The following is a 16,148-nucleotide window of genomic DNA, read 5'->3' as shown; positions in this document are numbered from 1 at the left end:
TTCGTAGACGAAGTATGACTGGAACCATGGTATGACTGTATCGCCACTGTCAAATACATGGTTGAAACGTTTACTAATATACCATGGTCAATAAACCACCACTTTTAAGGTCAAGAAATAAATGTTATTATTAGTGTTGATACTTTTTTCTAAATTAGTAATCTAATAATTGTAGAAAATAGCAGTAAATATTCATCAAGCTGCGTTTCTAGCAAGTTAGAATTCTCTGATTGTATTGCAATTTGTAACTTATGCAGATTTTAAACTAAGAGTGCCATTATTGAAAAAATAGCACATAGCAAAGAATAAATGAGGTTATTGTTTTTCTTTCCCACGCGTATCCCAAACACAGGATACGCATATATAAATATGGAACTGTAAAACTCGACCGGACAACCTACCATGCCACTCTTTTGCAGAGTCTCAACATTAAACATAATCTAGTTGCATTTATTGGCTTCCAGTCTTTGAGACAGAACATGTCCTTATCTCAACGCGACGAACATCTTCTGATGACTATGGAAGAGGTAATATTGAACATTTAGATAGAAAGGTACATTTTGAGGAATTACAAAAATTTGCTTCTTTATTTGCTTTTTATATATGGGATTATAAAAACGTGTAGAAACTTCGCACTTCACATAAATTTTGTTACAAACTTATATTTCAATTGTCGAATACTATATTAAAATGGGATGAAAATTTCGCCAATTTGTATTTCTGCACATTTAAAGCGCCCCTCACCCAAGGTTATGGACCACCCGTGGAATATCGTCAGCTTCAGATGTACGGGCAACAAGTTGGATACGGGCATCCAGGTCAACCAAATATAATTACAACGCAGGGTAATGTAGCCTATGTAAGTTTCATATATATATATATATATATATATATATATATATATATATATATATATATATATATATAGATATATATATATATATAATCGCTGCCATTTTAATCCTCTGATATTTACCATGATACTTTAAACACAGATTCTATGCCTGTTCGTAATACTACTAATACTACTACTGCAACTACTACAACAACTACTAGTACTACTAATGACAATAATTATTATTATAATTAATATTCTTCTTCTTCTTTTTCTTCTTCTTCTTCTTCTTCTTCTTCTTATTATTATTATTATTATTGTAACGAACAAACGTATATTTTTCATTACGTTTTGACATTTCGAAAATAAAATACATAAAATAAGGAAGTAAACATCTCGTCTCATAAATAAGGTCTTTATTTTCAAAAGGTACATATTGCAACCTTTTTTTAAGCAATATTTTTTTTTACTCAATTTATGGAAATAATTTTTTCTTTGTACATTTTGCAATTACTCAATTAAAATAGGCATCCCAGAACACTGTGGTAGTATCAAGCGGAGTGCGACCACCAAATGGAACTGTGCTAGCGATCTTTGCTTGCGTCTTCTGTTTTTGGCCGACAGGTGTCATTGCCATCATATATGCCAATCAGGTATGTAAACTAATGATCAATTGCATCATGTGGATCATGATCCGGTGTCTCGTATGTAAACAGCATATGGCGAAATTGGTCCCTATCTATATTTATGCTTTTAGTTCCTAATATCATAAAAAAGAAAATAATAATTTTATTTTTCAAGATATATTGTCTTGACCTTTCTTTGGGATTATTTTCCTTTTGCGAAATAAAATCAGTTATTGTTTATCTATTTGATAAATTCGGCCTTAAATTTGTGTTAATTCTAACTAAATTTTGTTATATGAGAGATGATGATGATGATATTCTTTTATTCCTCCATTTTCTGAAGATTTTAAGACAAAAAAGAAATGCATTTAAATACATAGAATCACAAAAATAGTAGATTCGTTACTTATTGAATTATTTCCAATAGCAAACGAATAAATAAATTAAAATCATTACTAATCTAGATAGATATATATATACGATAAAACATTTGAAAATGTATCCTCACAACAAAAATAGTTTCCTACTCTCTTTGCAATCCAGTACAAGTATTTCTTTCCTTATATTTTGAGTGAGTTCTCTATTGAATCGAATATATAATATCCTTTATCTTAATGAAATACTTGGTAGATAGTCTGATCATATTTAACCATGCCTCAAATTCTAAACGTTCTGATATATCATTTAAACCACCAAGTAGTATAATCAGTATAACATCATCGATCTGATCACAGAAATCACGGTAAATCACTGGAGGCATATACGAAAATAGACTTTCCATCAAGTGGTTTCTGTCGTCTGAGGTTAAGGCACAATTCATCGAAATGTGCAAAATACGGTCATGACTCATTTTGCCACATAGGGGACACAGTCCAGGTCTTGCTTGCATTCCTCCAATACGAATTAATGTCCCATATTCCATTTTTCTGCTTGAGTCAGTGTAAGCTATTTTCCATAGATGATGCATTTTTAATCCTGGATTAATTTTTAAAAATCTACCAAATCCCTCTGATGGATTTCTGATACTCATTTCATGTTTTCTCTCCTCTAATATCTGTATTCTTGTCCCAATTAAGTTTTTCCATGTTATTTTGTCTGGAAATTTTCCAGTGAAAATAAAGTCGTTGAGATAGTCTTCTAAATCATACTTTTTTAGTACAGTATTTACATCATATATAAAAGAGTTGTAGCTATGTTGGGGGTCAAAAATAAAATTTCCAACAGCCCAGAGGAAAACCTTTTTAGCCGTTAAATTTGCTGATGTTCTACACATGCGACCAAGGAATACGAGTTTTTGCTTATCTATGCGAGCTTCCATTGATATCATCCCCAAGCACGATGTCGTAGATCCAGTAGGCGATCTTTGAGGGAAACCTTGTACTCTCCGGGCGAAATATCGTTGTATTTTCTCCATTGATTCAATGCCCTGATATGACATATTAAACCAGAGTTCTGAGCCATACAAAGCAGATGGCAATATAACTCTTTCCCAGACTTTCACAGAGACTATAGGATTCATTCCATTTGCATTTAATCCAGTTGAGTATAGTGAGTTTGTTACACGTTTAGCTTTATCGTAGGAATAGATTATACGATCATTAGTTTTCATTGATTGCGAAAAGGTAACTCCTGCATATTTCACTTTTTTTGCTCTAGGAATATTCTGTGATCCCAGAGTAATTCCATTTGATGAGTACACTTCCTTTCTTTTACTAAATATCATCCAATTACTCTTGTTAGAGTTATATTTCAATTTCCACTTCTGTGCATACTGATAAGCTGTATTCACGAGTATTTGCAATCCATTCAGCGTAGAGCTTAGTAGAGTAGTGTCGTCTGCCAAAAGCATGCCAGGTATGTTCATCTGATTCACTGTTATCCCGCAATTAGTCATTACTAGCTCATTCAATAGGTCATTTATGTACACGAGAAATAAAAAAGCCGACATTACACGCCCTTGACCAACGCCTCTCCGTAATGGAAATGTGTTAGATATACATCCTCTACACGCTACACAGGCACTTGACTGTGTGTAGGAATGGGCGATTATTCTCCATATTTTTGCATTAATTCCTAATATTTTTAGTTTTTTTAATAGTCCACAATGCCACAGTCTATCGAATGCCTTTTCGTTATCCAGAAAAACAGCATATACATTAGAGTTATGATTATTAAAGTACATCAAACATTCTTGAAGAGTAAAAGCAGCGGAGATAGATCCAGCCTCCTTACGAAATCCAAATTGATAAGGATGTGGAAAGCTTATTTTGTCTAAATACTTTTGAATTCTAGTCATCAATATTTTTTCAAACAATTTTCCCAGACAAGATGTCAATGTTATACCACGATAATTCACTGGATCCTTTTTATCTTTACCATTTTGTTTGTATATCGGTATAATCATCCCACATCTATATACATTAGGCAAATACTCATACTGGATCATGTAATTAAAAAGGGCAGTTAAATGTCTGATTAAATATTTTCCACCATACTTTAAGTGTTCATTCGATATGCAATCAATGCCTGGTGATTTTTTTGTTTTTAGAGACTTGATATGCTGCAACACTTCTTCCTCTGTAATATTATTACATTTTATGTTATCAGTCTCTAGTTTGCTTTCTTCGTACATATTCTTCATTTTGACACAATCATTATGTTCCTCATCTGTTGTACCACTTAATTCAGAAAAATATAGTTTCCATAGATTGACACATTCATCCAAAGTATTAGATTCTACTCCTCGAAATGCAATATTACCAATGTCCGATTTATCTTTTCTATTTTCCCGTATGACTGCATAGAATTCGTCTATTCCCATTTCTGCACTCTTTTCTATCTCTTCAAATATACACTCTTTATATACCTTTTTCTCTTGCCTATGTTTCTTTCTAAACTTTCTTTTCGCGTCCTTGTATCTTCTTTTGATGCTACACTCTGTGCTTCTATTCATTCCTGCTTTGATCCATTCTCCGCGCGCTTTTCTCATATTCTGATGTAAATTTTCAAGCCCACTTTTCTTCCAATATGGTTTCAAGTGCGATTTGAATTCGGACTTTGGAATATATCGGTCTGATGCAGTTATTACACTCTTAGTTATCAATTCATTATACTTCTCTATATCTTCTACCTTTTTACACTCATAGGTGAAATTCAAGAATGCACTAACATCAGATTTATACATGCTCATTTCTAATGGATTTGCCAAGTTCCATTTCATTCTTGGAGATACACATGTCTTTTTATTTTCCTTCAGTATATCTTTTGCAAGTGCCGCTGTAATAGGTAGGTGATCCGATATTGAGAAATCGATTTTGTCATTTACTATGTGTCTTTTTACAGCACCTCTAATTATTTCAGGTATTAATATATAATCAAGTGTGGACGTTCGTGACATGTCTTTTGATCTATACGTGATGTAATGTTCATGTGGTTTTATCACCAGCGTAGCAACTATGTTTCTCTGTTCTATTCTTTTTTTGAGAGCAAGATCTCTTCTTGATGGATTTTTACACACAAGATCTGCATTCATGTCGCCCGTAATTATGCATATATTTTCAGCAGAATACCTATCATACACATCAAAAACATTTTCACAAAATTTGTCATATGCATCATCAGTTCTAGTTGTCGAGGGAAAGTAGGTTGCAATCAAAATTATAGGTTCCAAGTCTCTCACTAAGATTTTCACCGCCATAATATTTGGGAACTCATTTTGTAAGGTGCTTGCTTTGCATAGTGATGATCTATAAAATACGGCAACCCCGCCACTACCTCTATAGCATTGTTGTATCTCTTCAGTAGGTAGCGCAACTACTTTGAAATCATCATGTAATTTATCTAAATACGTTAGATTCTTTGTACAAAGCCAATGTTCAGTGATAACAAATATATCTGTGTCTGGTAACAATTCAATTAGTTTCTGCGTGCTAGACATTATACCACGTACATTCCATGTTGAAATAATGATCATAATTATAATTAAGAAGCAATTACTAGTCATATGGTTATGCTCATTAGGAATATATTTTGTAATTCTCATGCGTTTCATCAAGTAAGTAGCCTTCTCTCCATTTTCTGTTTGTTATCCATTCCCTACATTTTATTCCAGAACTCCAAAATGATTCATTATTCATCATCAGTTCAAAATCTTTATCCAGTACATTTAGTCGAAATGTATATATATTTGATCCATCCCAATGGGGTCGTTCCTTTATGAGGCGGACGAATGTTACTGTCACACCTTCCTCCTTGCACTGAGTTGCAATAGCTGTCCTTACTACATCTATATTTTTTCTCGATTTGACATTTGATAGCAGAATGCGTCTTATTTTGTTTCTTACAACTGGTTCAAACACATCCAGTTCTATATTCCTTTGATTGGGTCTGGTAATAATTGTCTCAATATGTCTATACGATGTATCTTCCTTTTTTTGTCTCTCCTCGTCATTCGGAATCATTCTTTGATCATTTGGTGATTTGTTGTGCCCTATTTGATCTTTATTTATGTTTTCATTTATATTTATGTTAGCTCTATCTTCATATCTTAATTTCTTTTGCTGATTGTAGGTTGATGTACTTGCATTGTGAGATGTTATTTCTGTGTGCTGATTATGATTCACATTTTCCGTTATGTTAGTCCGATCATTCCGTGAAAGTGGCGGAAAATCTTTCAATGTAAACATAGCGGGACCATTGCTAGGCAAATTTGCTGGAAGAGCTCTAGCAGGCTCTTTATGTATTTCTTTTTGTCCATGTACTACATTTTCTTGATCAATAGATGGAGAGATAACATGTCTACTCTCCTTGTATGCTGATAGTTCATGATTTCCATGATTTTCTTTCATTTGCAAGTCTACGTTTCTATCACTTCCTTTGTTAGACTGATTGAATAAAAGTTTGTGTCTTGTACAAATTGTGTCTAACTTTCCCTCAATACAGTTAATCTTTTTCATGATCACATCTAGATGTTGATGTACATGAGAAGATAATTCTTTAATCTCATTTTCCCGGGTTGCCATTGATGACATCTGGAAATACATTCCTCTATTATCATTGATTAGTTTTTCTTCCTTTAATTTCAGTTGTTCTATATGAGAGTTCGCCTCTTTGAGTTTCTTCGTAGTTTCCACTAAGTCTGACTTTAAGTTTAGGATCTCATTTTCTGTCCGTGTGATAATATCACCCAACTGGTTTTCCAGTAATCGACGTCGGGGTGCCAGCGCTAGTTAAGTCACTTCAGTGATTTTGGCGGCAATTGTGTGTCCTCGGGAATTACCTGAAGTTGCTCACGGGTGAATCCGCGTTGAGGAGCAGTTGAATCCAACCTGTAGATTGCTGGTCTGGAAACGCTTGCGTTTCTCTCAGTGGATCTTGTCACGGTGGATATCTTATGTGTGGTAACACTCCAGATGGGATCAGTCGCTCTTCGTTTACCACCTTCAAGTTCACCTGGTTCATATAAATATCTTACAGTAACATTACCCAGTATTTGCTGTTTTTCTTTCTTTCGTTGCAGTGGTATATTTTTTTGAAAAACACCTTGTGTTTTTGTGATCGCGATGGAAGGTTTCATGTTGGTGGTTCGGGTAATTTCATTATTTAACGCAGCTATCACGCTTGGTAATCTTGCAACCCATTCGCGCGATCTCGTATCCTGAATGAATTCCCTCGCGTATTGATATCCAAATAACCGCTCAGCAAGTGTTCGATTGAATCGCTCAACAATTGCCTGATCACGGTGAATTTCAGTGTGTCCTCGTCGTATGGTGACGTTATGTTGTTTCATCAACGATGATACAGCACCTTGAAATTCTTTGCCAGGATCAACTTGTAATAAATTTGGCCATCGCAGAGGTCCTCGCCGATAAATTCTTTAAAACGCAGAAGCAACCTCAGATGCTGTTTTAGTCGTTAACGGTTCCGCATCTTTGTATCTACTGGCAACATCAACTATGGTTAACGCGTACTTGTATGTGCGTCTTCGGATAGTATCATGTGGCAGAAATAATATATCAGCTTGATGAACCTCATTTGGTACACTAACATCGAAATGCGCAAAGTGAATTTGTTTAGGGCGCGGTAGATAAATTTGCCATATTGCCTGTCGGGATAACCAATTTTTGGCAACCGCGCGTGTTACTGATGCCGCGCTGGCAAGTTTATCAATTGCCGCGTTACCTCTCCAGTATCCGCTTGGGGAATAATAAATCGACTCCATTATATACCAGTACCTAACGCTAATTTACCCTTCATTGCAGTTTTTATCAACCAAGACGCTAACCTTTCTTTGAAAGATTTATCAGGGATGGCATTTAACGCGTGAATTAATTTCACGTCCGCGAGATGGCGCTGTTGCAAATCCTTGCTTCGGTAAGCTACATCATGAGCATGGCACGCTGCATCGATAGCGTTTATCGGATACTCACCTGGTTTTGGTTGATCCTGAGCATCAAGTCTGATATCAAGTCGGGTTCCTGGACCACAGTAATTATATCCTGGAAGATGTTTTTCTCCTGGGTATTTAGCCCACGGAGCTCCTGGTAATTTCCCTAACTTTGCTGCGATATCACCTCCGCTTTTTTTTAATAAATCTAAATTTTTTTGTGCCACATTGTTCACACTTACCCGTGAGCGCTTGTCGATTATTTTTTGTTGTAATTGTTGTCGTATCCGTAGTTGGGGTACGTGCTCGGCATTTCACACAATATAAATTCATATTATTTTATGATATATCTAATGGAAATCACTGACTTTTCCGCGACAAAGCGACGAGAGCCAATCAAGCATAACTCAGTGCTACCAAATTCTGTTCGAATGATTATCATAGGCCCATCTGGGTCGGGTAAAACACAGCTGTTGTTGAATTTGATAATGAAGTGGATGAAGTGGGATAAATTATATTTGATTGCCCCGTCTGTGGACGATCAGCGATGTTATCAAGTGCTAAAAGATTTTAACGAGAGTGCAAAAACAATCATTGGAAATGCAAGCATTTCTGAGGCCGACGAAAACGTAGTTGAATTCATAACTGACATAAATGATGCGCCCGGCATTGATGACATCGATGGATCAATTAATAATCTAGTAGTGTACGATGATGTCATGCTGGATAAACAAACAAACCCTGCGAGAATATTCTCGCGCGGGCGTCATAAAAACACTGATGTCATTTATGTGACTCAATGGTATACACAAATTCCAAAAGTGATCAGAGATAATTGTGACGTTCTTGCAGTGTTTAACGGAGTTGACGCACACACGCTGAGAAATATTCATCAGACCTGGTGCAGTGGTGACATGGACCTCAATAAATTTAAAAATTTCTTTAGTCATGCTCAACGAAAACCACACGGGTTTGTGACGATAAATTTATATGATCCTCGGACACGATACCGAGCTGGGTTAGATACATTTTTTAACTAAAAATCCTAAAATGATTAGCAGCAGAGAGACTACGCCACCAACGTCGTCGTCGACCTCACCCCGTGAAGAAACTATTTTTTATAGCGGCTGGTTATCGCTGTCGAAATAACCCCGTTAGCCAGAAAAGAGGATTTAGTCATCATAGCTTCTGGCTAGAAGGGTTTATTTTGCGAAATAAGAACTTCTATCAGAAGAGTTTTTGATAGATGGTCCTGTTGGACGAAAAAGTTGGTGGGCCCAGTCTCTCTGCTGCTGAAGCTTTTCCAAATTTTTCAAATTCTTTTGTTAAGTGTTTAAAGGAATTAGGATCTTCTATAAAGTTTGTACAATCGTCTGCATGCTGCAGCATTTTTACTTCTTCTTTTATATTTGGAACTTTTATACCAACTATTTCTTTATTCAGTTTTATGCTGATGGCTAGCATTTCAATGGCTATTACGTATAATAACATAGATAGTGGGCATCCCTGCCACACTGATCTTTGTATTTCGAATGTATCCGTCATCGCTCCGTTGACCTGTACTGTTGAGGTTACGTTGTTGTACAGTATTTTAGTACATTTTCGGAAATTCTCTCCGAAGCCAAATTTTTTAAAAACCTTTTGTATATAATTATGTTCTAATCTGTTAAAAGCTTTTTCTTGATCAAAGAGTACCATGGTAGCTCTTTTTCCACTTATTTGTACATAATCTATTATAGATCTTATACTGAGTATGTTATTTTGTATGTCTCTGTTTTTTGGCCTTCATGTTTGGTTTATGTTAATTATGGTCTCTAATTACTTAGTCTTGATAGTAGGAACAATGGGAATAGAGGAGCGTATGTATCTAAACGGGGTCTACAGTTCGGTGAAGTCTAATATATATTTTAGACAGGAAGAAGACAATAAACTGTAAATTAAGAAAACTATTTTGTTACTGTGTCGATCGGGTAACCAGTGGATGGTAAAAAAGACAGGTGCAGCTGATTGTGGAGTAGTACTCGGTTCTTGACACCCTAAGGATAGCCAGCTGTATGTTTACATTTTTTAAGTTTCTCTTGTTCATAGTGAAACACAATACATAGAATGTACTAAGAAATGCACAAATGTTTTAGAGGCATCAAATGAAACAATACTATATATGATTGCAGTGGGCGCCTCTCAGTTCCATTTATGCAGTTCTGTGTTTGTTCATGACGTGTTAATAATAATAATAATAATAATAATAATAATAATAATAATAATAATTGTGTGTATGTAATGAGGCATGTTGCATGACTTCATATAGGATCTGCACCGCTCTATGCTTTGTTTAATAGTATCGATTTGAACTGAGTGGCTAGATTGTATGCATTATGATGTCATTAGACTACAATTAGCAATTCGCCAGATGACGATCTTAGACACTCGTTACTGGCTAAATGTATAAAATGATTACAATTGGTCCAAAATCAGAATCATGTGGACCTCCAACTAGACTGGGCTCCATGTAGGGACACAACATACGTTTCGTAGACGAAGTATGACTGGAACCATGGTATGACTGTATCGCCACTGTCAAATACATGGTTGAAACGTTTACTAATATACCATGGTCAATAAACCACCACTTTTAAGGTCAAGAAATAAATGTTATTATTAGTGTTGATACTTTTTTCTAAATTAGTAATCTAATAATTGTAGAAAATAGCAGTAAATATTCATCAAGCTGCGTTTCTAGCAAGTTAGAATTCTCTGATTTTATTGCAATTTGTAACTTATGCAGATTTTAAACTAAGAGTGCCATTATTGAAAAAATAGCACATAGCAAAGAATAAATGAGGTTATTGTTTTTCTTTCCCACGCGTATCCCAAACACAGGATACGCATATATAAATATGGAACTGTAAAACTCGACCGGACAACCTACCATGCCACTCTTTTGCAGAGTCTCAACATTAAACATTATCTAGTTGCATTTATTGGCTTCCAGTCTTTGAGACAGAACATGTCCTTATCTCAACGCGACGAACATCTTCTGATGACTATGGAAGAGGTAATATTGAACATTTAGATAGAAAGGTACATTTTGAGGAATTACAAAAATTTGCTTCTTTATTTGCTTTTTATATATGGGATTATAAAAACGTGTAGAAACTTCGCACTTCACATAAATTTTGTTACAAACTTATATTTCAATTGTCGAATACTATATTAAAATGGGATGAAAATTTCGCCAATTTGTATTTCTGCACATTTAAAGCGCCCCTCACCCAAGGTTATGGACCACCTGTGGAATATCGTCAGCTTCAGATGTACGGGCAACAAGTTGGATACGGGCATCCAGGTCAACCAAATATAATTACAACGCAGGGTAATGTAGCCTATGTAAGTTTCATATATATATATATATATATATATATATATATATATATATATATATATATATATATATATAATCGCTGCCATTTTAATCCTCTGATATTTACCATGATACTTTAAACACAGATTCTATGCCTGTTCGTAATACTACTAATACTACTACTGCAACTACTACAACAACTACTAGTACTACTAATGACAATAATTATTATTATAATTAATATTCTTCTTCTTCTTTTTCTTCTTCTTCTTCTTCTTCTTCTTCTTATTATTATTATTATTATTGTAACGAACAAACGTATATTTTTCATTACGTTTTGACATTTCGAAAATAAAATACATAAAATAAGGAAGTAAACATCTCGTCTCATAAATAAGGTCTTTATTTTCAAAAGGTACATATTGCAACCTTTTTTTAAGCAATATTTTTTTTTACTCAATTTATGGAAATAATTTTTTTCTTTGTACATTTTGCAATTACTCAATTAAAATAGGCATCCCAGAACACTGTGGTAGTATCAAGCGGAGTGCGACCACCAAATGGAACTGTGCTAGCGATCTTTGCTTGCGTCTTCTGTTTTTGGCCGACAGGTGTCATTGCCATCATATATGCCAATCAGGTATGTAAACTAATGATCAATTGCATCATGTGGATCATGATCCGGTGTCTCGTATGTAAACAGCATATGGCGAAATTGGTCCCTATCTATATTTATGCTTTTAGTTCCTAATATCATAAAAAAGAAAATAATAATTTTATTTTTCAAGATATATTGTCTTGACCTTTCTTTGGGATTATTTTCCTTTTGCGAAATAAAATCAGTTATTGTTTATCTATTTGATAAATTCGGCCTTAAATTTGTGTTAATTCTAACTAAATTTTGTTATATGAGAGAGAGAGAGAGAGAGAGAGAGAGAGAGAGAGATATGGAGGATGGGAGATGGGGTAAAAGATCTTGAATTGTGAAATGGAACAATAATATTATCGTCAGTGATACTAATTTATCCACGATGACCGGAACTTCCTGGCACTTTACACATCATCATACTGGTTAATTTCTTTTAATAAATGTTCCTTAGAACTATAAACCTTACTATCGTTTGATTGATATCTCATTTCAGGCTAATAATGAGTCCGATAACAACGTGGCTTGGAGTAAATATAGAATGTCCAGGACACTTAGTATTGTTTCCATCATTGTGGGGATAATTTGGATCGCAATTGTCATCTGGAGGATTGTGGTATCGGTGACCTATGCAAGCTCATACTACTCGAATACGTACTACGGCTAACCAAGTAAAAAAGTATACAGTAAAACAGACTAGTGTAATAACAAACTGCTGAGATGAAATACTTTATTTATTTTGGGTGACATTAACTGACCTTGGTACAGATCTGCAAATATTAGATTGCATGTCATTTAACATCATGACAATAAAGGGACATTTTTGATTTTGTGAAAGTGTAGCCCAAACTGTCAAAGTTTATTAATCTGGAACCGATGTTTGCTAAAACTAATACATTATTCAAATTTGGCATGTTTGTGAAGATAATATTTTAGTGTGCAACAAATACGCAAGAAAGAACTTAAGTTTTTCGATTATAATTTCAATTGCCTTCCAAATTCTAATGAAATAAGTTCTTTGTCTAACATAGCAGATAACTGTAATGCGCGCGCGTGTGTGTGTGTTTGTGTGTGTGTGTGTGTGTGTGTGTGTGTGTGTGTGTGTGTGAGAGAGAGAGAAAGAGAGAGGATTTTAAACAAATTTTTAAATTTTTTTAAAGTCATATTGCTACGATGTCTGCAGTGTGGTAGTTTATAGTGATGTCGAGGAGTCCTAACACTAACCTCCTAATGCTGAGTGCCCAAAGAGGCAATTGCTCTAACCATTTCTTTTACAAGTGTTTGGTACGACTCGACTTGGGTTTGAACCCGCGACCTTTTCGGTCAGAGGCGGTCTTCCAACCACTAGACCATCGGAGCGGTGTAAACTGAAATGTACAAACATACTTCTCATAAATCACATCATCTGAACAGTTAGTCTGTGTAAATTGTGTCAATGTACTTCTATTATATTTTAACATGTTAACATTTCATTTTCAGAATCTGATTAGGTGAGGATATTTAAGATACAGAATCCCCACACCAATAAACAAGGATTTGTGAATGCCCAATAATAACTGGTTAGCTTAATACACAGAATCCCCACACCAATAAACAAGGATTTGTGAATGTCTAATGAGAAATGGTTAGCGTCTTGTATTCAACTCTCCTTCAAAAGACAAGTGTTAGATATTAATTTGTATGTTCATTTTATTTCCATGTATTAATAAATAAAACTCAGTGCAAATAAAAAATATATTGCTTTTGTGAGTGTATTTTAACCTCATTATTCCTTACGAAATTAAATATATCGAAATATGCGCATGCTTATGGCGCATAAAAATTCAATTAATCATACATATACACTAATATAAATGCATGTACAGAATATGTGTACATAGATACATACACAAATATAAAAAGATATATATTATGTGAAAGATATGTAGCATAACTGTTGTCATGATGTGTTATACATATATTTCCAATTGCTATTACTAATTGTATTCCTCGGAGATTAGTGCGTGTATAACACAAATGCAAATAAACAATCCTTATCATTGAGATACAAATAAATTAAGATAAATTTTTAACATCTGTAAAGACATGATATATATTTGTATAAGAAATAAAGGTTCACTTAAAGATATTTATTGAAGGACATATCGCTGCACTTATAAATGTCAGACGAGTTTACTAGTCCAAATAGTTATATAAACAACTAAAATGTCGATATGATAGTTTATACAGGACCGCTTAGGATGGTTTACAATTTCGTTTTCGTCACATTGACCTATTATATCTCTACGATAATTTGCATAATACTGAATAGGACAGAACCAAACGTTGTCTATGAAATTTGGGAAAGACTGCATAGGTTGCTTATCAATATTTCATTGAACTGCTCTTAAATAATTATCACACTTTAAACACATTTATAGGTTACTGCATTTGTATGGGAAAATATGAACGAGTTTTGGCATGGAATACTGCACGAACTTGTGAGTGCAGTATATCCTTCCGACAAAACGAGTTCATATTTTCCCAAACAAAAGCAGGAAACTTTTTATTATATGTTCATTTTTATTAAATGTTCATTTTTTATAACTAGATAAGGCTTAATAATAAAATACATTACAAGAAACAATGTATTTGATTTATTCTTTTTTACAAAATAAATTCACAACCGTAGATTGTTCAGTACACAATAACAGTGTTCATGCGCACATAGCTCCGCCCACCGACCTTTTAACTTCATATTGTACCTGTAGGCTCAGTCACTCATTTGAAAAATAAATCCCATTTTTCTCTATCTGAAATTAAAATTTAAAGTCATATTATGAATGACTGCGCCATTGAACAAAGTTCCCAGTTGGTCAGGAATGGAAGAATTGAGTTGTTCTGTCAATCCAGCTAAATTCTGATTATTTCCTTTTGTGTGTTTTCCGCACGATGTACTAATAAGATGCTGGATTCAACATTTTAGTTTTGGAAAACAACAAATTGTTTTCATTTTGGAGTGCAGTACAGCCGACTTTGTAATGTTATTTCGATTTTAAAAAATTAGTCTGGATTATAGGTCTACATATTACAGTACATTTCCACGACGTGGATCAGTATTTGGAAACCACGTCATTCTTATTAGCAGAAAGAGCCCACAAAGTACATTTTGAGGAGATTAAAGATGCAAAAGGGCAAGTAGACTTATTCTCATTATTATTACCAGTTAGAGATGGCATATTTTTATGCCCAGTCACTTGCATGATTTCTTTTGGAGGGACGCAAGCTTTCGACAGGTTTGTTACAGTAGTCTTCCTTACTGAATGGTTGGTAATTCTCCCCTGGATTTCTGCCCTTTTTGCGGCTCGTTTCATCAAACTACTCATTTGATTAACCCCCAATATTTTGTCCAGTAAAATATATTTTTTATATTGTTGAATTTTACACTCTCATAAAAATCTGTTTTCTTATATTTCGCAAGGTTTAGTATTCGCAGAGTACAAAACGTATTCCATATTTTCCGATATGTTTCCTTTACTTTCATATAATTTTATTTTTTCATTTATTCATTATTTGTCGTAAATGCTTTTACGAATATTATTTTCTGTATTTATATTTTTATTTTAAACAAGGACATTAATTGAATCTTTAGAAATATAATTACCATACCTGGGAAGTTTCTGTCAGTTTCTGAATTGGAATTGGTGTCTAATAAAAGGGGCTGTCAGCATCCATCATTTTCAAGGGCCTTCGTTTCAAATATTGCATGCAAAGATGAACTTGGTCTCGCTCCGGTGTTGTTCCAGTAGAAATAATGCAAGATATTGTTAATCTGTAGTCATCGTTCCCAGTACCGTCAGAGGTTTTGCTATCCCTCTCAGCATATTGAATATATTTTGTACCGGTTGAATCGGTGAAAACTGATATATCTCCAAACTTTAATTTTCTGTGCTCGTCTCGGCCTTTAAATCCAAACATTTTTTCCAAAAAAGTAGAATAGTGAAAATTGCAATGCAGCTGGCGTAAGAGAGCCCTTTTCACCGGCTGAAAATAAAGCTTCTTCGTCATTTTGGCTTATCGGCTCTGATGCTCTTCATTTTCTTCCAAATCGCATCCAAAGTGACGTTAAGACTTACCATGATGAGCATAATGTCAACCCTATGGAAAACGCTGCTCGTGCAGCCGACGAGTATTCATTATGTCAGTAGGACTTCCATTCATAAGTCGTATTTGTGTATGTGTGTTTGAGCTTTTGATTTCAACGTAGCTCTACTAATGTTCGAGTCATATCGATACGATGTGTGCAGCGTGGCAGT

General features: G+C 34.5%; 1 protein-coding gene across 1 annotated transcript in view; it reads left to right on the top strand.

Moving 5' to 3' along the window:
• The window catches only part of LOC149796342 (trafficking regulator of GLUT4 1-like), a 35,101-nt gene extending 20,622 nt beyond the window's left edge, over positions 1-14,479 (top strand). Inside the window, exons 2-6 of the mRNA XM_089961016.1 lie at positions 735-859; positions 1,363-1,488; positions 11,109-11,233; positions 11,722-11,847; positions 12,350-14,479. Of these exons, the coding sequence (XP_089817142.1) occupies positions 11,159-11,233; positions 11,722-11,847; positions 12,350-12,520 (372 nt within the window). The 5' untranslated portion in view covers positions 735-859; positions 1,363-1,488; positions 11,109-11,158 and the 3' untranslated portion in view covers positions 12,521-14,479. The remainder of the gene's footprint in view (positions 1-734; positions 860-1,362; positions 1,489-11,108; positions 11,234-11,721; positions 11,848-12,349) is intronic.
• Positions 14,480-16,148: the final 1,669 nt, after the last annotated feature.

The sequence above is a fragment of the Sinohyriopsis cumingii genome, chromosome 6, assembly GCF_028554795.1.
Source record: "Sinohyriopsis cumingii isolate HCF-2022 chromosome 6, ASM2855479v2, whole genome shotgun sequence".
Lineage (NCBI taxonomy): Eukaryota > Metazoa > Mollusca > Bivalvia > Unionida > Unionidae > Sinohyriopsis > Sinohyriopsis cumingii.
This window is presented reverse-complemented; position numbering and strand designations above follow the sequence as displayed.